This window comes from Salvelinus fontinalis, chromosome 12 (assembly GCF_029448725.1).
Source record: "Salvelinus fontinalis isolate EN_2023a chromosome 12, ASM2944872v1, whole genome shotgun sequence".
Classification (NCBI taxonomy): Eukaryota; Metazoa; Chordata; class Actinopteri; order Salmoniformes; family Salmonidae; genus Salvelinus; species Salvelinus fontinalis.
Genome location: NC_074676.1, coordinates 3,453,158 through 3,479,183, shown reverse-complemented (window position 1 = coordinate 3,479,183; position 26,026 = coordinate 3,453,158). Strand labels below are relative to the sequence as shown.

Here is a 26,026-nt window from a genome sequence, read left to right as displayed (position 1 = left end):
CTATGTTATGATTGATTGCCCATTACTTTGAGCCAAGGGCAAAATTTCCTCCTGAGGAGGAGCTGGCCAATCAGCGGTCCACTTGCATGAACGTTTTAAAGACTGGTATACTCCCACACCACTGCAACATTGAAAAGCTTATTTAAAAAAAAAAAAAAAACATACTTAATTCCAGGAAAACTATTTCAATCATATTGTTAATTATAGGCCATAAATCTGGAAACACTGGACAGTTACTTTAAACACAGTTGACCAACAGCAGGGGATTAAATAATATCACAAGAAATTGTGTAACAGCAGGTGACAGTGGACACACTACGGCATTAGCTACATTGTCATTAATTGCAAAACTCGAATGACATGGTTGAACTGAGGATACACCAGGACTCAAAACAAAAAGTCATGCGGATCACGGAAAAGCCACAACTTTGTTTTAAAAGCCGTCAGTTGTGATATTCAACAGAATACGCATTTTGCAAGCCTTGCGACTCGCGATGCCCGGGTGTTTGAGCTAATGCGCAGAAGCATCACAACGTGTTTTGAGGAAAAAGGTCACGAACTCTGACCCTGCCTGAAGCAGGAGCAAAAGACAGAAAAATAACATTAATTTATTACCTATACAATAGCGTACAACAAGCAGAGCAGGTAAGACAACTGGATTGTGCGCGAAAGCTGCCATGAAAAAACACGTCATGCATCACACAATGAAGAATACATTTGCCAAGCCAGCAGCCCGAGGGGAAGCTGCCATTAGCTAACGTAGCTAGTTCGTAGACTTTGCTAATGATTCCGGACCAAGAGTGCACCAAAACCGGCAAGTAATGAGATATCAAAACCATACGGATACTCGGTGTTATTTGGCACTAAACGACAGAGTGTAGTTAGCTAACTCAAACAAATTGATATTCGTGTGCCAGTTATTAGATAAAACGTGTATGCTAGCAAGCGGGCTAGATGTGAATCCTGTACGAGAATGCTAACTAAAAATACCTAGCGCGAAGAAATTGGTTCGATTTCCGGAGCTGATGTTTGAATATGAACACCTAGCTAAATGTTCGTTTGTATTGGACCAACAACAATTTGAAACGGTTCCAAATTGATTTTCAATTGCTAGCTAACGTTACATTTGTGCGTTCTTATTGCTTGTTGTCAACCGCGAAGTCCCGCCACTCGCTGGCTGCATTTGTGTATGGGCCTTGAACCCTAGCGTGCTTTAACCCTTCAATGATGACCTTTCACCTACAGGAAAAGAAATACCTTTATCTTCCGTATCGATTTGAAATAGTTAGCTACTAGACCTGAGCGTGTTTATGTTGTACTTACAACCATCGATATTAACGTATGGCTAGTTAACTAACTAGATTTTGTGTGATATTTCTCAGCTTGGTGAAGACGGCCATAATTGCAGATAACAAGCATGCTAGGCCGTGCAATTCTACCACGGTGTGCCCCATAGTTAGCTAGTCAGCTAGCATGCACATTCCGAGTTGATCAACCCCTAACGTCGTTACTCTCACGAAGTTAAGTCAAAACAAAATGAGTCTGTACTACATTGACTAACCCTCCTGTTTTCTCACATTAGTAGTAATTAACGACCTAGCTAGCTTCCTGCATAGGACCTGGGCAGGCATTTCAAAAACATGTTGCTTGCTAGCTAGTAAAACTGACCCATATTCAGTAACATGTAACATTTGTTATTGTTGTTGGCAGGGCAAAAACGATTTGGTGATTTCTGTTATGATTACAATAAATAAATCACAGCACGTTTTTGGACTCGTTTTACCGGATTAAGTAGAATGCCACTGGAAATGAATGTTGAAAGTTCAATGTATATGTCAAAAATTTCAGTTGACAAGACATTTTGATAAATATCCTAATGTCAAAACGCAGTTTGTGTCCAAATCTATGACCAATATGCAGAAACAGATGTCATGTTTAGGTTTCAGAATATCAATCTACACATGTGCCACAATAGTAACAATATCACTTGTATTTGTTTTATTTAAAATGAGCACCTTATAAACTGCACACACACACACACCGAAAACCCAGTTTTGACAAGTGGCAATAAATCACTCATAGATATGTGCTCAAAAAAAACATACGGAAACTGGAGATATTCTTTTTACATCAACTGGTTAGAGGACAACCTTCAGAACAGTCATCTACATTTTGTAATTTCGTTTTTTTTTTTTTTTTTCAAGTGGGTCTCCAACGTGGTAGGCTAAGTATAACGCAACACTTCTTTTGTTAATCCATCGATATGAGGTTGAAATCAATAGGACAGGGGGCAAACGTTTGGGGTGTAGCACTGTTTCAACTAACACTATTCGAAGGCCACACGGAAACTTAGAATAACATCTACATGGTTGTTTAGAGGAGACCTTTAGGAGGCTTATCTATACTGAACAAAAATTTTACTGCAACAATTTCAAAGATTTTACTGAGTTACAGTTAATGTAAGGAAATCAAGTCAATTGATATTAATTCATTAGGCCCTAATCTATGGATTTCACATGACTGGGAATACAGATATGCATCTGTTGGTCAGAGATACCTTTAAAAAATAGGTAGGGGTGTGGATCAGAAAATCAGTCCGTATCTGTCTGACCACCATTTGCCTCATGCAGCGTGACCCATCTTCTTCCCTTAGAGTTGATCAGACGGTTGATTGTGGCCTGTGGAATGTGGTCCCACACCTCTTCCATGGCTGTACGAAGTTGCTGGATATTGGCGGGAACTGGAACACACTGGTGTACACGTCTATCCAGAGCATCCCAAACAGGCTCAATGGTATGCAGGCCATGGAAGAACTGGGACATTTTCAGCTTCTAGGAATTGTGTACAGATCCTTGCGACATTATCATACTGAAACATGAGGTGATGGAGGCGGATTAATTGCACAAAAATGGGCCTCAGGATCTCGTCACAGTATCTCTGTTCATTCAAATTGTCATCCATAAAATGCAATTGTGTTTGTTGTCTGTAGCTTATGCCTGCCCATACCATAACCCCACCAAGGGGCACTCTGTTCACAATGTTGGCATCAGTAAACTGCTCTCCCACACAATGCCATACACATGGTCTGCGGTTGTGAGGCCGGTTGGACATACTGCCAAATTCTCTAAAACGATGTTGGAGGCAACTTATGGTAAAGGAATGAATATTAAATTCTCTGACAACAGCTCTTGGCATGCCACTTGCACGCTCCCTCAAAACTTGAGACATCTGTGGCGCGGCATTGTGTTGTGACAAAACAACACATTTTAGAGTGGCCTTTTATTGTCCCCAGCACAAGGTGCACCTAATCAGCTTCTCGAAATGCTACACCTGTCAGGTGGATGGATTATCTTGGCAAATGAGAAATGCTCACTAAAAGTGACAAACAAATTTGTGCACAACATTTGAGAGAAATAAGCTTTTTGTGCATATGGAACATTTCCATACAGAAAAATAACCCCAAACTCAGCTCTGTTTTACTCCCGTCACGGTGGAAAACCTTCAGGTCGCTCTTGGTACGCACTCCGATAGCATATTTCGCATTAGTTCACTGGGCTTTAACCCAGTGCACCAAAGTTGGCAACCAACTTTAAGATGCATTACTGCCACCAACTGGACTGGAGTGTGTGGATCTTGTTCATCTTTCAATCACCAACATGATGCTTGTAAAAACCAATGAGTCGATGGGAGAGGCAGGACTTGCAGCACATCAAGCGTTTAAAATAGAACCAAGTTCTATTTTAGAGACTGGCTACTCAGGTGACTGTTGACGTGTGTGTAGGGATGTTAGTGACCCTATTACCGCCACACATCATGACTGCAGTCAAATTCCACATGCTCAAGCTTTGATGCTCATTAGCAGCCTACCAAACTTGCTAACTGCCTGGTACTCAGCACTCTATTGTCCCGCTAATCACTCTGACAGCAATGCAAATGTGATCTAAAATCAAATCAAACACTTCATGAGAGCCCATGAGCTCATGTTGTGCAACATTTCTATAGGCTATGCAATAGCATGAGAAAATAAAGTTTTGATGGCCTCTATTAAAAAGAGGATCCCATCTTTCTATAGGCTAGGCCTACTATATTTATTTCTCAACTTTCCTAATATTAAGCACATTCCTTTGCTTTACAACAGGTACAACTGACTAGTTATCCCCTTCCCTTTCCGCTGTTCCGAGACAATTAATTTCACACATATAGTATATGTAAAGACAAGCTCTGATGCTCATTGGATCTGGCAGGGCTTAAAAACTATTACGGACTACAAAGGGAAACCCAGACGCAAGCTGCCCAGTGACGCGAGCCTACCAGATGAGCTAAATGCCTTTTATGCTCGCTTCGAGGCAAGCAACACTGAAGCATGCATGAGAGCACCAGCTGTTCTGGATGACTGTGTGATAACGCTCTCGGTAGCTGATGTGAACGAAACCTTTAAACAGGTCAACATTCACAAAGCCCTGGGCCAGACGGATTACCAGGACGTGTACTCAAAGCATGCGCGGACCAACTGGCAAGTGTCTTCACTGACATTTTCAACCTCTCCCTGACCAAGTCTGTAATACCTACATGTTTCAAGCAGATCACCATAGTCCCTGTGCCCAAGGAAGCAAAGGTCACCTGTCTAAATGATTACTGCCCCGTTGGTAGCCATGAAGTGCTTTGAAAGGCTGGTCATGGCTCACATCAACAGCATCCTCCTGGACACCCTAGACCCACTCCAATTCGCATACCGCCCCAACAGATCCACAGATGACACAATCTTAATCGCACTCCACACTGCCCTTTCTCACCTGGACAAAAGGAACACCTATGTGAGAATGCTGTTCATTGACTACAGCTCAGCATTCAACACCATAGTGCCCACGAAGCTCATCACTAAGCTAAGAACTCTGGGACTAAACACCTCCCTCTGCAACTGGATCCTGGACTTCCTGACTGGCTTCCCCCAGGTGGTAAGAGTAGGCAACAACATGTCTGCCACACTGATCCTTTACACTGGGGCCCCTCAGGGGTGTGTACTTAGTCCCCTCCTGTATTCTCTGTTCACCCACGACTGTGTGGCCAAACACGACTCCAACACCATCAAGTTTGCTGATGACACAATAGTGGTAGGCCTGATCACCGACAACGATGAGACGACCTATAGGGAGGAGGTCAGAGAACTGGCAGTGTGGTGCCAGGACAACAACCTCTTCCTCAGTGTGATCAAGACAAAGGAGCTGATCGTAGACTACAGGAAAAGGCGGGCCGAACAGGCCCCCAAAATCCACTAATTAAGACGGGACTGTAGTGGAGCGGGTCGAGAGTTTAAAGGTCCAAACATCACAAAATACTCGTGAAGAGGGCACGACAAAACCTTTTCCCCCTCAGGAGACTGAAAAGATTTGGCATGGGTCCCCAGATCCTCAAAAGGTTCTACAGCTGCACCATCCTGACCAGTTGCATCATCGCCTGGTATGGCAACTGCTCGGCATCTGACCATAAGGCGCTACAGAGAGTAGTGCGAACGGCCCAGTACATTACTGGGGCCAACCTCCCTGCCATCTAGGACCTATACAATAGGCGGTGTCAAAAGAAAACCCATAAAATTGTCAGAGAGTCCAGTCACCCAAGTTATAGACTGTTTTCTCTGCTACCGCACAGCAAGCAGTACCGGAGCGCCAGGTCTATGACCACAAGGCTCCTCAACAGCTTCTACCCCCGAGCCAGAAGACTGCTGAACAATAAATAAAATCACCACCGGACAATTTACATTGAGTACCCCTGCACACTGACTCGGTACCGGTGCCCCCTGTATATATCCACGTTATTGTTATAACTTTTTTTTTTGTCTGCTTGGTAAATATTTTTCTTGAATATTAAATAAATACTCTTCTTGAACTGCACTGTTGGTTAAGGGCTTGTAAAGTAAGCATTTTTCACAGTGAAGTCTACAGTTGTTGTATTCGGCGCATGTGACAAATAAAAAAGTTTGTTTTGAAGTTAAGAATAGTCTGATGGGTGACAATATTAGCCTATCAGTTGTGAATGATGTCCAGCGTGTGCAGTAAGGCAAGAAACAGCCTTTTTATTTGATTTATTTTATTTTTTATTTTACAACTTTTCCAAATCATAGTGGCACACCTCATGTAGCCTAGCCCATAGACCTATATGCTGATAAGGTTTGTATCACAACTAAAGTGGCCAAATAACTTCTTAAAAATAAGCACATTTTAATTTGCTTTACAACCGGTGTAGAGCATAACTGGCATGCAATTTGGGGAAGATAATTTTTACCACATTCACCTTTATAGTAAAGCGTTAGATGCATAATCGCATTTGCGGTCACTTTTAAGAAAAGTGTTTTCCCGCTAATTGATTGCATCTTGGAACGCTTGGAGCCTACTGCCGGGTGCGCATTGAAATGGCCCAGTAGTTTATCAACATTAAGCTAAACGTTCTGATCTGTTTATTAGCCTCATTGCTTTAAAAGTTGTTTTGATGCGAGTGGTTGTATTAATTTGGGATCTATCGCATCCCACAACTGTCCCAGAGTATGTTTTGGAGTATTTATTTCTCGCATAGAAAGACAAGTTGACCAATAGAATAGGTCCATTTTTGTACTATGGGGGACAGTATATATTTTTTAATTTGACCTTTATTTAATTAGGCAAGTCAGTTTAGAACAAATTCTTATTTTCAATGACGGCCTAGGAACAGTGGGTTAACTGCCTTGTTCAGGGGCAGAATGACAGATTTTTACCTTTGTCAGCTCAGGGATTCGATCTCACAACCTTTCGGTTACAAGTCCAACGCTCTAACCACTAGGCTACCTGCCTCCCCATAGGCTAGTGCTTTTGCTGTTCGTTAGGCCTACTCATCTTGTTGGCTGACAAAGTAAATGTGAACAGTTCTAATATCTTCAATATGCACCTGGGAATTCGATAAGAAGGATGCACGCAGTTGCGTCCCTGATGTGTCTGTCTTCACTTGTAGCCTACTTCGGAGCTGAGATGCCTGTGAGACGGACCCGATCACGTGACAGGCAATGGCTAATCAAAATTGAGATATCTGAGAGGGGCTGAATATAATAATTATAATTCCCTTTGCCCGGCTGCCAATCACCGTGCTCCGAAGCACAAGGGCACACTGGCCACTTTCGCTGCAAAAGGCATTAAAAAATATTTTTTTAGGGGACGTTACGGCCACACAAAGGGGATTTGTATCTACTGTAGCCCCCAGCCATATGTCATAGCCAGATCAGGGCCTAACATAAGCGCAACTCACAGTATGCTATTCTGTTCTTCTGAAATAGACTGCATTTTCTTCATAGCGTGTTTCTTCAGACCTGTCTAAAATAAATAATACATTTATTGTGACGGTGTATGCTATATTACATGTATTTATTAGACTTTTTCAAATTTAGATGTTCCAAAGGTCTGCATCGGTGGCTTGTAGCTTTTGTGTGGAAGCCAAGAGCTGCTAAACATGTTTGTTAATTAAAGGTGAATTACCGTGAGACCAGCAGTTACTATTAGCGTGACAATCACAGGCTGACAATTTCATGACCGTCACAGTCCTACGCGCGTGAGCAGTTTGGATGAAATGATTTAAAAACATTTATTTTGCAACATTTGTGTACGCTAGGTGGCCGGTTTGGTCAGCGTGTAAGTCCTGCGCACCCCAGCATTTGACAAAATCAACGGTACAACACCAAAGATCTAGATATATTTTTTAAAGCAATCGATCTTACGTTATCGTGATGACTTAACTTTTATTTTAACATCACCAATCTGAAGTAAAAAAGGATGTCATTCCACAAAATGTTATGGGGTGAAAATGCAAGTTTGTGTAAGGTAGTAACACAAACTGTCCACATTAGGGAAATTAGCGCAATCCAAAATACGTTTTTATATGGCAAAATAATTCAACATGTCAATTAAGATGATAGTATATGTTTCCTAATCACAAACCATTGCAACAATGACATGTATTTCTCACTAATTGAACCATTTTGAGAGTTTTAAAATGCTCTCAAACAACATTTTACCGGGCGCTCTAAACTAGAGCCATAGTCTGTGTAGCAGCCTGAACATTTGACGTCCATAATTATGATATGTAAGAATGTAGGCCTATGTTTGTCCTCTCATTGTATAGACGCGTTACTGGCCCATCCTTATGGCCTAGTACTAACTATATGGTGTCTATTTTAGAAAAAAAGTTTTTGCTATGATATTAATAAGCCCATTTGCTACACATCTCACTCTCTGAGAACTTGTTCTGATGCAAATATGTTTATCATCGATTTTCAATGCATACCCAGTAACTGTGAAAGATTCCTTCCTTCCTACACAGTTTGATGTGCCTCCTGGGGCTTTGATGTGAGCGGCAGCAGAAGGTAACAGAATTGGCGTCATGGACGGACAGACTCAGAGGATTCAGCTGGTGTCAGCTGATGGTGGCATGATGGGACACCGTATCCAGGTAATGTCACGGACAGGTCATTTCCTGCCCTGAGACATGGCTGTGACCTCCACGTCTCAGGTTATCCCTTACCCCCAAACTATTGGTCAAGGCTATTATTAGTCAACATCCGCATGACTAGTACCTTCATATGACTTCAAGGTTAGACAATAGCAGAACGTACAGCATCAGGGTTAGATTCCAGTGGAAAGGTATGGGACAGGACACTATTAACAATACTGTTCGTCGGCATTTGATCACACCAAATAGAGCATATTGGCTTCAGACAGTATACTAACTGAACATAATTTGGCTGAAGTATTTCTGTTATTCTCATATAAGTTGACTTGATTATTCTCCTCTCCTTTCCTTCCAGATTGTGACAGACCAGTCCACGGGCCAGAAGATCCAGATCGTCACTGCATTGGAGCAGGGTTCTGGTGGGAAGCAGCAGTTTATCCTGGCTAACGCAGACTACTCCACAGCAGGCAAGGTAATCCTAGCCAAACAAGAAGCCTCGTCCCCGGGCAAGGTGATCCTGGCGGCCCCAGATGGTTCAGGGGTCAACCAGCTGCTGTTTGTCTCCCCTGACCTGGCTGGCCAGCAGATCCAGGTAGAGGCCTCGGCCTGCACCACCAATATTCTAGCCTCTTACTACCTTCTATTCAGAATATTGCTATCCACAAAATTCTGGTTCCCCTAGCACAGATTAAAGCTACGAGTTTTTCAGCAAAACAGCCGCCTGCCATTTGTTTTGGTATACAGCTGAGGAATGGGGTTAGGGAAATGTAACCCCTCTCAAATTCATATGAGACGGCGCTCTATATGCAAGAATTGACATTCCGTTTAGTCCAGCACTATGCTTAATCTGTGAGGGAAACAGGCCCCTAGAAGTGTCTTTGACATCTGATATGAATGCCTCTTTTGCTTTTTGTGTGCGTTGTATTTCCAGTTTGTGACGGAAGGGTCAGACCAGGCCCTTTCCAAGCCTGTGGTGGAGTACTGTGTGGTGTGTGGAGACAAGGCCTCAGGTAGGAATGACATGCACTTGAACTGGTCTGACCCTTCTTGAACCCTCTCCTCATTGTGTGACTGACCCTGTCCGTCCCTTCCCCTCGCCCAGGTCGTCACTACGGGGCTGTGAGCTGTGAGGGCTGTAAGGGTTTCTTCAAGCGAAGCATCAGGAAGAACCTGGTTTATACATGCAGGGGGTCTGGCGAGTGTGTCATCAACAAGCACCACAGGAACCGCTGCCAGTACTGCAGACTTCAGCGTTGCATGGTTCTGGGCATGAAACAGGACTGTGAGTATCTGCCCCAATCACTTACTGACGTTCACATAGGTATATAATGTCAAACACACATGCTTCTCTAACATGTCATTTAAGAAATGGTGTCAGTTTGTCAACGTCTGCAATGTTCCACAATGCCCTGTGTTGCTTACTAGTCAGTATGTTTGAGGGGATCAGTTTGAGCAAAGTGGAGGTATTGATCACACAGGCACTCTAAGAACCCAAATCATCTGATTTAATTTATATATTCCAATATTTATTTTTGACTGTCAACATAGTAGCACACAGATGCAATGCTAAATTCCTGTCACTTTTACATTTTGGGATGGTTGTCATGATAAAGGCATGTCATGTGCAAAAAATACACTTCCGAGCAGTTCTTTTTCGATCTGAGCGTTCAGGCAGAAGTCGCACATGGAGGTTTTGTATCAGGATTCCGGTCTACTAAAGCCTTGTTCACATTGGCAGTTTGAAGTGACTCTAAACATTTATTTTCCATATCTGATTAAAATCTGTTATTTTTCTTGCGGACAAAAAGCACATGGAATTAGATATTTCAAGCCACATTTGTAGGTGGTTTGAAATCGGATACAAATCAGACTCCTGGCCACGCGACTTGTCTGAACAGTCAAATCTGAGTTATTTATATGCTGTTGACAGTTTTGACAAAAGCATGTGGTAGTTAACTAGGGTGTTGTTTACAAACAAATGAGTGAATGTGTTAGAAAGCTAAACAGCTAGGGCCTACCTAGCTAGCTAGTTGACTGCTGTGGCTAACCAAAAAGGACCTCGTTTTGAAAGTTGGATCATCTTATCCTTTGAAACTTTAAAAGCATTCGTACACTATGATTTTTAACATTCAAGGCAACTGGGAAATGTCCATGGTTGGCATTGTTGTCACCTTAGCTTGATACGTAACTTCCGAGTGATCGGAAGCACGAGCACCACCACCAATCAGCCTACACCACTGCGCACACATCCGTTGTTGCTATGACAACTGGCGTAGACATGTCAGCAAATGACTGCTGTCTGAACATACCCAAATCCTATTTGGTCACTTGTAACTTGCTGTTTGGACAGTCAGTATTCAAAAATTGATTTGAAAAACAAAACGTATTTGAGCATTATGGCCTGCAGTGTGAACAAAGCTTTAGACTATTTTTACACAGGCAGCCCAATTTTTGAGCAAAAGATCAGAATTGAGCTGCCTGTGTAAACACAGCCATATGGAGGTGGTATGAATCGTAAATCAAAAGATCAGATTCCATGTGTTTTTTTGTTGTTGTTTGCTGTTTACATATTAGGAAAATATCAGATATGCAAATGAATTGGCGAAATATCTTAATTTAGCTGCCTGTGTATACAGCCATAATGAGTAGTTATTTGGGATGGAAGGTGATTTGTAAATCACTGGTTCTGTGTAGTCCGACTGCAATGCAGTCGATCACAAAATGCACATAAGCATGGCGGATTAAAGTTAACTGTTCTCTTCCTCTCTCTTAGCCGTTCAGTGTGAGAGGAAGCCGGTGGATGTATCCAGAGAGAAGTCTATCAACTGTGCTGCGTCTACGGAGAAGATCTACATCAGGAAGAACCTGTGTAGTCCTCTGGCTGCCACGCCCACCTTCGTCACCGACAAGGAAACCGCCAGGTACTACAAGGAGACAGCCAGGTACTGCAGCTGGCTTAAGGGCCCCATCACATTGAGCAACACAGCATACAATTATAAAACCAACTCTATGTATTTCATTGGGGAAGTTGGTTTGGAGTGGTGGAATATAAGGCGCATGAGGTCACACCAAACACCTGCAAACACAGCCTCAAAAGGCACAGGGTACATACTCCACTGTAATCTCTGTGCGGGATGCGTTACCAGTGTGTGAGCCCTAATTAATTAATTGATGTTACTGATTGGCTGGAGTGGACACACCTGTGTTCCCATGTAGAAATCAGTCCATAGAGTCCACTCAGAGAGAAAGAGGCGAAGTCAGAGGGATAACTGGTCCCAAAATCTGTCTTCTCCAGCAGGTGGCTTTTTAATTTTTTCCATTTACCGAGCAAGGAGTTTTTGTATGAAGGTTAGTAAGAGGGTTGAATTTGGTTAACAAAAAATATAATTGTGTGGCTTATTTGATCAAATAGAAGTTCCGTAATGCTTAGGTTGCACTGATATAAGTAGGACACGTGGCAACTTCGGGGGAAAAAACCCACTTTATATCGGAGTTGTTCCTGTTCACGCGTATCTGCCCAACCTCCATTTTTTTAAAAACATTTATTTTTGTTGTTAGTGGCCACTTGAGTATCTGACACCTTGCCCAACCGTCTGCGCGCGTGTGCTATTGTGCATAAATTTATTTTGCCCCCCCACACCAAACGCGATCACGACGCGCAGGTTAAAATATCAAAACAAACTCTGAACCAATGACATTAATTTGGGGACAGGTCGAAAAGCATTAAACATGTATGGTAATTTCGCTAGTTAGCTTGCTCTTGCTAGCTAACGTTAATTTGTCCTATTTAGCTAGCTTGCTGTTGCTAGCTAATTTGTCCTGTGATATAAACATTGAGTTGTTATTTTACCTGAAATGCACAAGGATCTCTACTCCGACAATTAATCCACACATAAAACGGCCAACCGAATCGTTTCTAGTCATCTCTCCTCCTTCAAGGCCTTTTCATCGTTTAAATTATATGGTAATCGCATCTAAGCTTTCATTGTATTACCATGACTACCGGCAAAACAGTTCGTCTTTCTATCACCCACGTGGGAATAACCAATGAGGAGATGGCACGTGGGTACCTGCTTCTATAAACCAATGAGGAGATGGCATGTGGGTACCTGCTTCTATAAACCAATGAGGAGATGGCACGTGGGTACCTGCTTCTATAAACCAATGAGGAGATGGGAGAGGCAGGACTTGCAGCGCGATCTGCGTCAGAAATAGGAACGACATCTATTTTAGCCCTTGGTGTCGCAGACGCTCGTTGGCGCGCGCAAGCAGTGTGGGTGCAATAATTGAATAACATGGATTTCTAAATTTATTTTGCGACGCTCGCGCACGTGACGTGTCCGGTCTGGTCAGCATGTGAGAAGACTAACCACTGCTTCAGCAGTCTCAATCGTTCATAATTGGTCCTCCAATTAATCTGCACTGATTGGAAAATACTTCACAGGTGAAAACAATATTGTGGAAGCTCAACATTGGCTGAGTTTAGACAGGCAGCCCAGTTCTGATATTTTTTTCACTAATTGGCCTTTTGACTAATCAGATCAGCTCAGAAAAAGATCCGATGTGAACAGATCTGATGTGATTGGTCAAAAGACTTGGGGTGCCTGTCTAAACGCATCCAAAATAGGCTAGCTTTCAACCTTTTTTCCAGATTAGTGTAAATGAAGAGGATGGTTAGGGTAAACGGAATGACTGTATAGCCATTTGGCCGCATTTATACAGGCAGCCCAATTCTGATCTTTTTCCACTAACTGGTCTTTTGACCGATCAGCTCTTTTGCCATTAATTGGGCAAAATATCAGAATTAGGCTGCCTGTGTAAACGCAAACCTTCGAGATCTCTGTGGGATTAGATGGTAGAATTGAAGTGTTGTTTGTGTTTGCAGATCAACTAGTTTGCTGGAGTCGAGCATGCTCCTCAACATCCAGCAGCCATTCCCCAAGCTGGAGAACACCATCCTGCTCCCGACATCCCCTGAATCGGTTAGTAACTGCAGCACACGTGGGGGGCACAATATACAAATTAATTTCATAGTTAGCTCGCGTCCACCCGTGGGCTAAACTCATCTTTTTGAGTGTTTATATATATTTTTTTAAGTACACATACAAAGCATACATACCATAGAGCTAAAAAGTTAAATGTAGTATGTATAAAAAAAAAACTATAAAACAAAAAACAAAAAAAACATTGCCTTCAGAAATGATTCATACCCCTTGACTTATTCCACATTCAGTTACAGCTTAAATTCTAAATGGGTAAAATAGATTTGAGATTTATTTTTCACTAAACTGTTTAAAAACATGTTTTCACTTTGTTATTATGGGGTATTGTGTGTAGGGGAAAAAATCTATGTAATCCATTTTGAGTTCAGGCTGTAACACAACAAAATGTGGAATAAGTCAAGGGGTATGAAGACCTTCTGGAGGCACACTATAAGTGAAGACCATCTCTTCCAGGGCAATAGGAGACACCGTATTTATATTTATACTCAGCCGAGGGCTGGAAGAATCAAACCAATTTAGGATTGGACAAAATGCTGGTGCATAGAAATACTATTTTAAAGTTCGGTGTGGGTAGTCTTCCTACGTCTTTCCCTCTTTGTAATTGTTCATTTTATCCGGGAAACTGCAGTTTTATTGAAACCGCACTGGATTTGTTCCCGATAGCCAGAAAGGAAACCAAGCATTGAACTACAGCAATTCAGCCTTGGCAATATATTCATTTTGACAATAGATATTCTGCTGGTTAATGCAACTGGGATGTTAGTCTGTGATGAGGTCTGATTGAATCTATTTGAGCATCCTGTTAAAGTTTCAGGCAATGGTTTTATCTAAGGAAGGAAATATATCTATTCACAAATATTTAAAATGGGGAAACGATTGGGACTCCAAAAGTAGAGGTATCCATTATTAATAGTGGTGCTGATTTTCCCTTGTGCCTCTCCATAGAATGACCCATGTCAGGGTGACCTGAGCACGCTGGCTAACGTGGTGACATCATTGGCTCACCTGAACAAGGCCCGGGAGATGAACGACATTACAGACGGCAATGACCTAATGGGTATGGACGACACCCTTAGCAACGGAGACAGCTCAATGACGGATCTCCAAGGAGACGAACAGACCGCCAGTGACATTACGCGGTGAGGAGATTTCTTATGCAGGATTCTAAAGCTACTTTCTGGAATTTGTTTTATGCAGAATGCCATCCCCGCCACTTGTTTTGGTATACATTTGAGGGATAGGGCTAGGGACGTACAGCACAGCCCTTCTGAAATCCATAGACGGTTCTCTAGATACTTAGACTGACAGTCCATAATACCCACATGATAGTTTAAAACTTTTTGTAGCTAGACACAATGTATTTCGCCATTGAACGAATTCTCAGATCCCAGATTGTATCTATTTTTAACCCCCTTCAGTCGATTAAATCCAAGTTTCATAACAACAACAAAAACATAAAAATCTGTAAGTTTAAGTTAGAGATGTTTTTTTGAATTGGCTGCATCTCAAATCTATCGCATCTGCCAGTGTCGCACTTCCGCATCTGCGGTGAAAGGTGGCAGAGCTAGAGTGGTGTTTGTCAGACCATGATACATCCCTAAAATCGGGCTTCTCACGTAAATGTCTGCAGCGTCCGTATGGTTTGACCTACGGGGGAGACTCACGAACACGATGGTGTTCTCTGTTTTGCTCTACGAGGAGACTCGTCCGAAGTCTGTACTGTTTATGTGCCAACTTCTGTTTGGTACTGTCTGAACCGTTTGGGCTATAAACTAATGGGACCCCACTATGGAAAGGGGAGATTCTCACAAACACAATGGTGCTCTGTTTTGCTCTAGGACCACCACAAGTGTTACTGGACTCGTCTGAAGGTACCGGTTAAAAGAAACAAAAAACGAATGGAAGTATGAAGGTAGTTTTGTGCCTACTCAAAAAAGGGGTTCAATATGTATAATTAAAAAAAAATTATACAAAATATTTCCTGTTTTTTAAAATTTATTTTGTTTTTACATCTCCTAGATTTAAGACGGACACTTCAAAACCTTGTTTCTTATTTTCTGACTGTCCTTTTTGCCATTTCTGAATGTGTTATTCAATGTGTTTCTATGGGCTTCAGTAGTAAAGGCCAACATCGACCTAAAGTTCCAAATCAAATAGCTAAATGATCCATATTATGACCATCTTAAAACAATTCCATATGTCAGCTTAGCATCCCCCCTTCCCCAACGTCTTTAAAGGATTTTAATAGGTAAAATGTCATGTGCTTGGATTGACTAACGGCAGTACTGATTTTAGAGCTGATAAATGTTCTGAGTGTATCAGAAGGAACTTAGCGGTTGTGTTTTCTGTATATCATGGGGCTCAAATTGAATTTTTTCTTCCAGTCAAGGGCCATGTGGTTCCTGTGTTCCTGCCTCGGTTAATTAGGTTACGTGCTGGTTAGATATTTCCTATCCCAAGATCTGTCAAGCTTGAAGCTTGTTTTCCTTTCTGCAGTCTATTTCTGTATCACTTCCTGAATCTCAACACTAATAGACATATTTACCTCTAAGAAAGTAAAGACAATAGAAGTACTTTTAGAGATGAATACAGTGCCTTCAGAAAGTATTCACACCCCTTGACTTTTTGTTGTGTTACAGCCTGAATTTAAAATGGATTACATTGAGATTTATTGGTCACTGGCCTACACACAATACCCCATAATGTCAGTGGAATTATGTGAAAAAAAAAAAAAATTATAAAATGATTTTTAATAAAAAAATGAAAAGCTGAAATGTCTTGACAATAAATAAGTATTCAGCCCCTTTCTTGTGACAGGCTTAAATAAGTTCAGGAGTAAAACTGTGCTTAACAAGTCGCATAGTAAGTTGCATGGACTCACTCTGCGCAATAATAGTGTTTAACATGATTTTTGAAGGACTACCTCATCTCTATACCCCACACATACAATGTCTGTCGGGTGCCTCAGTCAAACAGTGAATTTCCAACAGATTCAACCACAAAGACCAAGGAGGTTTTCCAATGCCTCGCCAAGAAGGGCATCTATTGGTAGATGGGTAAATTGCACTTTGGATGGTGTCTCAATAAACCCAGTCACCACAAAGATACAGCTGTCCTTTCTAACTCAGTTGCCGGAGAGGCAGGAAACTGCTCAGGGATTCCACCATGAGGCCAATGGTAAAACAATTAGGATTTAATGGCTGTGGTAGGAAAAAACTGAGGATGTAACTACAAACTTAATTGACAGAGTGAAAATAAGGAAGCCTGTACGGAATCATTTTGTTTCCAAAACATGCATTCTGTTTGCAATAAGGCACTAAAGTAATACTGCAAAAAATGTGGCAAAGCAATGAACTTTTTGTCCTGATTACAGTGTTATGTTTGGGGCAAATCCAATACAAGACATTACTGAGTACCACTCTCCATATTTTCAAGCATAGTGGTGTCTGCGTCATGTAATGGCTATGCTTGTAATCACTAAGGTCCGGGGAGTTTTTCAGGACTAAAAATAAACGAAATGGAGCTAAGCACAGGCATAATCCTAGTGGAAAATCTGGTTGTCTGCTCTCCCAGACACTGGAAGATTAATTCACCTTTCAGCAGGACAATAACCTAAAACACAAGGCCAAATCTACACTGGAGTTGCTTACCAAGAAGACAGTGAATGTTCCTGAGTAGCCGAGGTAGATTTAAGTCAAAACTACGGCAAGACCTGAAAATGGTTGTCTAGCGAAGCTCAACAACCAATTCGACAGAGCTTGAAAATATTTTCGGAAGAATAATGGGGAAATGTTGCATAATCCAGGTGTCGAAAGCTCTCAGACTTACGCAGAAATACTTGATGTAAATTAGATTTCTGTATTTAATTTGTAATAAATGTGTAAAAATGTCTAAACATTTTTACACTTTGTCGTTGAGGTATTGTGTGTGGAGAGTGATATAGAACATCTATTTAATCCATTTTGAATTCAGGCTGTAACACAACAAAATGTGGAATAAGTCATGCGGTTTGAGTACTTTCTGAAGGCACTAAGTGTACTAGTTTAAACTCTCCTGTGTGTGTGTGTAAAGGGCTTCTACACTACAGAGCCAAAACAGAGATGTACTGAGCTGGCCTGATTTACGTATCCACCATAATTGATGGAACTGTGCTGGAAAGGACAATGACAAACTAAAATATCAGAGCCAGAAGAGTTTGGTTTTGAGTCGGCACTATAGTGTGAATCGAGCACTAATTTGTCGATTGACTTGTTTTGTTGTCTCGCTCTCCCACCTCCCCAGAGCGTTTGACACCTTGGCCAAGGCCTTGAATCCTGGTGATGGCTCAGCGGCCTCTCTGGAGGCCACGTTGCAGTTGATGTCAGGGGACCAGTCGGGCCCTGTGGTGGAGCTGGAGGGGCCCCTTCTCTCAGACAGCCACGTCCCCTTCAAGGTGAGGCCCAGGGGCCATGCTCAAAATTATTCCACTATAAAGGGAAAAGGGTGCCACGTGGGACGCTACCCCACTCAAAGACCCAGGGCCTGACCATAACACCTGATTTAAAAATGGATTCTTAAAAATGGATCCATCTTAAAATGGAAATTTGTTTTCAGTACGTTGTAGAGTGCTTAAAGAAAAAAAAAATGAATGTCTAGGCCCATTCTTACTCAATCATGATGTCTCTCTTGCTCACTCTCTTTAGTTGATGATGCCTTTGCCCATGCCTGAGTACCTAAACGTGAACTACATCTGTGAGTCGGCCTCAAGGCTCCTCTTCCTGTCCATGCACTGGGCGCGCTCCATACCTGCCTTCCAAGCCTTGGGGTGAGTCCCTACCTACCTACTGCTCTCATTCTGTGTCTCTAATTCTCTTACACTGAATTGTAAGATGTAAGTAATGGAAGATGTAAGTATTCAGATCCCTTTTTTCACATTTTGTTACATTACAGCCTTATTCTAAAATGGATGAAATGTTTTACCTCAACAATCTGCACACAATACCCCATAATGACAAAGCGAAAACAGGTTTTTAGAAATCTTTGCAAAACAAAACGAAATACCTTATTTACATAAGTATTCAGACCATTTGCTATGAAACTCGAAATTGAGCTCAGGGTGCATCCTGTTTCCATTGATCATCCTTAATGTTTCTACAATTTGATTGGAGTCCATCTGATGTAAATTCAATTGATTGGGCATGATTTGGAAAGCCCCACGCCTGTCTATATAAGGTCCGACAGTTGACAGTGCATGCCAGAGCAAAAAGCAAGCCGTGAGTTCGAAGGAGTTGTCCGTAGAGCTCCGAGACAGGATAGTGTCGAGGCACAGATCTGAATAAGGGTACGAAAACATTTCTGTGGCTTTGAAGGTCCCCAATAACACAGTGGCCTCCATCATTCTTCAATGGAAGATGTTTGGAACCACCAAGACTCTTCCTAGAGCTATCCGCCTGGCCGAACTGAGCAATTCATGTTCATGATGGTTAATCTCTGGAGTTCCTCAGTGGAGATGGGAGAACCTTCCAGAAAGACAACCATCTCTGCAGCACTGTACCAATCAGGCCTTTATGGTAGAGTGGCCAGATGGAAGCCACTCCTCAGTAAAAGGCACATGACAGCCCATTTGGAGTTTGCCAAAAGGCATCTAAAGGACTCTCAGACCATGAGAAACAAGATTCTCTGGTCTGATGAAACCAAGATTGAACTCTTTGGCCTGAATGCCAAGTGTCAAGCCAGGATGAAACCTGGCACCATCCCTACGGTGAAGCATGGTGGAGGCTGCATCATGCTGTGAGGATGTTTTTCAGCAGGAAGGACTGGGAGACTAGTCAGGATCGAGGCAAAGTACAGAGAAATCATTGATGACAACCTGCTCCAGAGCGCTCAGAACCTCAACAGGACAACGACCCTAACCACACAGCCAAGTCAACGCAGAAGTGGCTTCGGGACAAGTCTCTGAATGTCCTTGAGTGGCTCAGCTAGAGCCCGGACTTGAACCCGATCGAACATCTCTGGAGAGACCTGAAAATAGCTGTGCAGCAACGCTCCCCATCCAACCTGACAGAGCTTGAGAGGATTTGCAGAGAAGACTGGGAGAAACTCCCCAAATACAGGTGTGTCAAGCTTGTAGCGTCATACCCAAGAAGACTCGAGGCTGTAATCACTGCCAAAGATGCTTCAACAAAGTACTGATTTAAAGGGTCTGAATATTATGTAAATGTGATATTTCAGTTTTCAAATTAGCAACAATTTCTAAAAACCTGTTTTTGCTTTGTCATTATGGGGTGTGTGGATTGATGGGGGGGGAAACAAGTTAATACATTTTAGAATAAGGCTGTGATGTAACAAAATGTGGAAAAAGTCAAGGGGTCTGAATACTTTCCAACGGCACTGTATATGCAAACTGCCATGTGTATCAGTCCGCCTTTTTCTGCCTACTGGCCAGAGCACCAAAATGGAAGTATTTGTGTGTCATCCTCTGATATTTAAATGCAGTGTATATTATTGTATTCTCCATGCATGCATTTTATTAAATGAAATGAAATGCATCCTAAATTTCCCAGTGATAATGACATTAACCTGGTGAAGTCCTGTTGGAACAAACCGTTTGCCCTGTGCCTGGCTCGACGCTCCAACGTTTTGAATGTTGTCTTCTTTACATAGGGGTCTCGATAATGACATTAACCTGATGAAGGCTTGTTGGAACGAACTGTTTGCTCTGGGCCTGGCTCAGTGCGCCAACGTTATGAATGTCGCCACCATCCTGGCTGCCATCATCAACCACCTGCAGACCAGCCTACAAGAAGGTACAGGAGGTGATTGTACAAATGAATACATATTTCTCACAATATTTACAATAATTGCCAGCGGATTTTTATCCAAATTGCCTTCCAGTATGGGGAGTGTGATTTATGCAGCAAACATATTTCCAGGCTCGGGGGCGGAAGGGTAGCCTAGTGGTTAGAGCGTTGGGCTAGTAACCGAAAGGTTGCAAGTTCGAATCCCCGAGCCGACAAGGTACAAATCTGTGTTTCTGCCCCCTGAACAAGTCAGTTAAGAACACTAGGCCGTCATTGAAACTAAGAATGTGTTCTTAACTGACTTGCCTAGTTAAATAAAGGTAAAATAAAAAATCTCAATGGATAAAAATCTGTCCTCCGCGTTGTCTCCTCTTTTTCATAATCTGGACTGATTCGAAAAGACTCGACTGGGAAAAACAATATGGTGGAAAGGAAGCTCATTAGGCTAGCTTTTACCTGGTCATTTTCTTTTGAAAGATCAGTGCATATGAAGGAGAGGAAGGATTTTAGACAAAGAACCCCAGTGTCCTTCTCCAGTCTTCCTCTTGTGTTCATTCCCTGTTCCCCCCCCTGCAGAGAAGCATCTGCCGAGTCAGAGCCACAGTAGGTTTTTGTTATTGAGGGAAAACATGGGGGCGTTTATAGTATTATAAATGACTTACGTTTCCCACCTATAGAGAAGCTGTCACCAGAGCGAGTGAAGCTGGTGATGGAACACATCTGGAGGATGCAGGAGTTCTGTAACAGCATGGCCAAGCTGTCCCCTGACTCGTATGAATACGCCTACCTCAAAGCCATCGTCCTCTTTAGCCCTGGTGAGTGGTGGCTGGAGAGAGGGATTAAAGAGGGAGGGGAAAGAGAATACAGAGTTTCATTATATATCATGGAATGAAGCATAATGTAACTCGGTGTTGCAAAGAGTAATTGGTCACATTCCAGACAGTGCAAAGCATCCACGGAGAGAGGGGGAGAAGATAAAATGTGTTAGTTTTGAAATTAGATTGTAAAGTGCTGATACACTATATGGCCAAAAGTATATGGATACCCCTTTCAAATTAGTGGATTTGGCCATTTCAGCCACACCCGTTGCTTACAGGTGTATAAAATCGAGCACACAGCCATGCAATCTCCGTAGACAAACATTGGCAGTAGAATGGCCTGTACTGAAAAGCTCAGTGACTTTCAACATGGCACCGTCATAGGATGCAACCTTTCCAACAAGTCAGTTCGTAAAATTTCTGGCCTGCTAGAGCTGCCCCGGTCAACTGTATGTGCTGTTATTGTGAAGTGGAAATGTCTAGGAGCAACAGCGGCTCAGCCGAGAAGTGATAGGTCACACAAGCTCACAGAACGGGAAACACTGAGTGCTGAAGAGAATAGCGCATAAAAATCACTCACTGACGAGTTCCAAACTGCCTCTGGATGCAACGTCAGCACCAGGACTGTTAGTCGGGAGCTTCATGAAATGGGTTTACATGGCCAAGCAGCCGCACACAAGCCCAAGATCACCATGCGCAATGCCAAGTGTCTGCTGGAGTGGCGTAAAGCTTACTACCATTGGACTCTAGAGCAGTGGAGACGCATTCTATGGAGTGATGAATCTTGCTTCACCATTTGGCAGTCCGACGAACAAATCTGGGTCTGACAGATGCCAGGAGAACGCTTCCTGCCCTACTGCATAGTGCCAACTGTAAGGTTTGGTGGAGGAGGAATATTGGCCTGGGTCTGTTTTTTATAGTTCAAGCTAGGCCCCTTTGTTCCAGTGAAGAGAGATCTTAACGCTACAGCATACAATGACATTCTAGACGATTCTGTGCTTCCTCAATCAACATGACAATGCCCCTGTGCACAAAGCGAGGTCCATTCAGAAATGGTTTGTTGAGATCGGTGTGGAAAAACTTGACTGGCCTGCACAGAGCCCTGACCTCAACCTCATCTAACACCTTTGGGAAGAATTGGAATGCAGACTGCAAGCCAGGCCTAATCGCCCAACCTAAGTGCCCAACCTCACTAATGCTCTTGTCGCTGAATCCCCGCAGCAATGTTCCAACATCTATTGGATAGCCTTCCTAGAAGAGTGTAGGCTGTTATAGCAGCAAAGGGGGGATCAACTCCAGATTAATGCCCAGAATTTTGGAATGAGATGTTCGACGAGCAGGAGTCTACATACTTTTGGCAATGTAGCGTACATGAGAAACTGTTGCATGACGCAACTCACTTCTGTGAAAAATTGTCACATGATTACGCTCATTGGGCCAACCTCCTGGACGCAGATTATGCAAATATATAATATATATATATTTTGAATTTAAAAAAAGGGAGAGTTATTATAAATGCAGAGTTGCACCCTTTCCTTTTGCTTAATCTACTTGTTCTGTGTCTTTGCCAAGAACTATACTGAACAAAAATATAAACGCAACAATTTAAATGATTTTACATGTTGAAATCAGTCAATATTAAATAATTAATTAGGCCCTTATCTATGGATTTCACATGACTGGGAATAAAGATTTGCATCCCGTTACCTATACCTTAAAATAAATGTGCCTTACATTGGGCTTCAGGATCTCGTCACGGAATTTCTGTGCATTCAAATTGCCATCGATTTAAAATGCAATTGTGTTCATTGTCTGTAGTTTATGCCTGCTTATACCATAACCCCAATGGCACTATGTTGACATCAGCAAATCGCTCGCCCACATGACGCCATACACGTGGTCTGTAGTTGTGAGGCCGGTTGGACGTACTGCCAAATTCTCTAAAACGACGTTGGAGGCGGCTTATGGTAGAGGATTCTATGGCAACAGCTCTGGTGGACATTCATGCAGTCAGCATGCCAATTGCATGTTCCCTCGACACTTGAGACATCTGTGGACATTTTAGATTGGCCTTTATTTTCCCCAGCGCAAGGTGCACCTGTGTAATGATCATGCTGTTTAATCAGCTTCCCGATATGCCACAGCTGTCAGGTGGATGGATTATCTTGGAGGGATGTAAACAAATTTGTGCACACCATTTGAGAGAAATACGTTTTTTGTGCGTATTAAGAATTTCTGGGATCATTTATTTGACTTCAAGAAACATAGGACCAACACTTTACATGCGTTTTTATATTTTTGTTAAGTGTATAAAAGACTGGAAACAAAAAAATGGAAACATGTACACAGTCAGTGACGGTTGTTTGGTACCATGGTGATTTACCCGATTGTCTCTGATGCGATACCTTTCCTTTTGTTTAATGAACTTGTTCTCTGTGTGTGTGCGCATGCTATAGACCACCCAGGCATTGACAACACCTTACAGATCGAGCGGTTCCAGGAGAAGGCTTACATGGAGCTACAGGACTATGTTACCAGGACCTACCCAGAAGACTCCTATCGGTCAGTAACTCGCTACATTTTACCACTAAATCCAACTATAACATATTTTCCTCTCTCATTCATCTTCCAATTCTGTTTCTCTCCCACTGTCTTTGCCTCCCTCAATTAAATTGTCACATTCTAATGCTTTCCTGTCTTCAATTATAAATGATTTATTGGCATGACATTCACATGAATATTATTGCCAAAGCAAAGATCCATAACATTATAAAATGTCTCTACCCGTCAGGTTATCCAAGCTGCTGCTGCGGCTCCCGGCCCTGCGGCTGATGAGTGCAGCGGTGACCGAGGAGCTGTTCTTCGCTGGCCTCATCGGCAACGTGCAGATAGACAGCATCATCCCTTACATCCTCAAGATGGAGTCCACCGACTACAACAGCCAGGTGGCCACTGGAGTCTGACCTTTTGACCTGACCCACTCCGACCTGGTCACCACAGCAGCCAGAAGCATCTCCTGGTCACCGTGGCAACATCACCTGCAGGACAACTGTAGGGCTGTAGGCGAACTTCCAAGGTAAAAATGCAGGGTCGTGTTCATTAGGGCACACCATTAGCAAAAAAAACAAACATCTGTGGGAAGTTCAGATAGTGCCTCCATGTTTTTAATTTTTCACTCCATTTTGGACGGTTTTCTTTCCGTTTCGTACCTACTGAACACAACCCAGGTTGGCTGCATTGCTGTGTGTCCACCTCCCTAAACAGAATCTGAAGGTTTTCTCAATGGAATCAGATGACCTTCAATGCTGAAACAATCCTCTTCTTTGACAACCTGATAATAGCTCAAGAAGGAAGACTGTAGTCCACACCCATACAGCCGCCACGCCTGCTGTTATCCTCCGCTTCAACAAATGAACTTTGAGTGAGTCAATCAAGCTTCGTAAATTGTGCTCTTTAGTAATGTACAGTACATTACATATGTAGGATCTTAATTTGATAAATGTTGCTGAGAATTTTCCTGCACAACAGGAAATGCAAACTTGTGTATTCAGGGTTTTAAAAAGGCTTCTGAAGTTTGTACTTTCCGCTTTAAAATGTCAGACTTGATTTGCCTTAACAGCATTTTTTTTTAAATCAACCCCTACAAAGAATTTGAGTACACATTAATCACATTTCCTGTTTCTGCCGGATTATTTTCCTGCTGTTGCAAACTGGCTCAAATTAAGTTCCTACATCTGTTTTCTTTATATCCCTTCATTTTGTGCTTCTGATCTCGTTTGTATTTTGATGAACGGACCGAGGAGCTGTTTTAACTTTTTCGAGTGCCCGCCTCATCTGGTTTCAACATGCACTTGTATTATTTTCCCAATTTTTTTGGGAGAAACTTTTTGTCAATGTGAGTTGGTTTGCCATGATGTGATCAGTTAAGGTTATAACCTTTATGATATTTGTTTGCTAATCCGAAGGAAAAGGCTTGTATCACGAGTCAACACTTGTCTAACTTGGAACTCAAAGTATCATGTATGTATGTGTAAATATGTATATAGAAATATGTGAAGAAAAAGCTATCATGGACTAAAGCTGCTTATTACAAGAATTGTAGTTGCTAAAATGTAGTTGCTAAAACAATTAAGTCATTTCAAAATAAAATGACATTTCAATGGTCAATCAAATGTATTATATAATCATTCACACTTTTCAATGATGGGGTGAGCTTTTTTGATGACTACTTCAGTTGTAGCCTGGTTCCAGATCCGTTTGGGCTATTGTTACGAAACCAATAACTAGCCTGCTAATATTGTTGCACTTGCTATAAGTCTAGGGATCTTAGGCCTAGTCTGTGTGCATTTGTGAGAAGTCAGCGTATGTGCCTTGGTGTTGAATGTAGCCTACATGTGCCCAGGGCAGTGCTTCATTGGTAAATCGGGAGGTGCCCGAACAAAAAGTGAGCGTGATAGAGGGGGGCTGTGAGGTACCAGAATGCATGAAAAAATATACAAATGTATTCGGTGCAGATGTTATTGCGAGTGTAGCATAATGCTTGTGTTCCAAGCTCCATTAGTGCAGTAATATTTAACAATACACATCTAAAAAGTAAAATAATGGAATGAAGAAATATTAGGTAGAGCAATGTCTGGAGTATAAATAAAATAAAAATATATAGTACCAGTCAAAAGTTTGGACACACCTTCTCATTCAAGGGTTTTTATTTTTACTATTTTCTACATGTAGAATAATAGTGAAGACATCAAAACTATAAAATAACACCTATGGAATCATGTAGAATCCAAAGTGTTAAACAAATAAAAATATATTTTGAATTTGAGATTCTTCGAAGTAGCCACTCTTTGCCTTTGACAGCTTCGCACACTCTAGGCATTCGCTTCAGGAAGTAGTCACCTGGAATGCATTTCAATTAACAGGTGTGCCTTGTTAAAAGTTCATTTGTGGAATTTCTTTC

General features: G+C 42.1%; 1 protein-coding gene across 7 annotated transcripts; it reads left to right on the top strand.

Annotated features, from left to right (window-relative positions):
• Positions 1 to 306: 306 nt before the first annotated feature.
• On the top strand, positions 307 to 25,242 carry LOC129866639 (nuclear receptor subfamily 2 group C member 1-A-like). 7 transcript variants are annotated; one of them, XM_055939410.1, is made up of 15 exons: positions 307 to 645; positions 2,654 to 2,793; positions 8,338 to 8,466; positions 8,822 to 9,058; positions 9,398 to 9,476; positions 9,569 to 9,748; positions 11,240 to 11,408; positions 13,352 to 13,448; positions 14,415 to 14,608; positions 17,751 to 17,901; positions 18,152 to 18,273; positions 20,112 to 20,263; positions 20,926 to 21,063; positions 23,523 to 23,628; positions 23,858 to 25,242. In XM_055939410.1, the coding sequence occupies exons 3-15, from the start codon at positions 8,398 to 8,400 to the stop codon at positions 24,027 to 24,029; spliced, it is 1,866 nt and encodes a 621-aa protein (XP_055795385.1). In that variant the 5' UTR covers positions 307 to 645; positions 2,654 to 2,793; positions 8,338 to 8,397; the 3' UTR covers positions 24,030 to 25,242. The 7 variants fall into 7 exon arrangements, with proteins under 7 accessions (XP_055795385.1, XP_055795384.1, XP_055795387.1 ...); XM_055939409.1 differs by lacking the exon at positions 2,654 to 2,793; XM_055939412.1 differs by lacking the exons at positions 307 to 645; positions 2,654 to 2,793 and adding an exon at positions 666 to 814 and having other exon boundaries at positions 11,240 to 11,387.
• The last annotated feature ends 784 nt before the right edge of the window (positions 25,243 to 26,026 follow it).

What these genes read in the sequence shown, in the direction of transcription:
- LOC129866639 (XM_055939409.1), top strand. Translation starts at nt 8,398, where the DNA reads ATGGACGGACAGACTCAGAGGATTCAGCTGGTGTCAGCTGATGGTGGC. An exon ending in TACTACAAGGAGACAGCCAG is followed by an intron (nt 11,409 to 13,351) that starts GTACTGCAGCTG and finishes TTGTGTTTGCAG; the next exon opens with ATCAACTAGTTTGCTGGAGT. An exon ending in CATCGTCCTCTTTAGCCCTG is followed by an intron (nt 21,064 to 23,522) that starts GTGAGTGGTGGC and finishes CGCATGCTATAG; the next exon opens with ACCACCCAGGCATTGACAAC.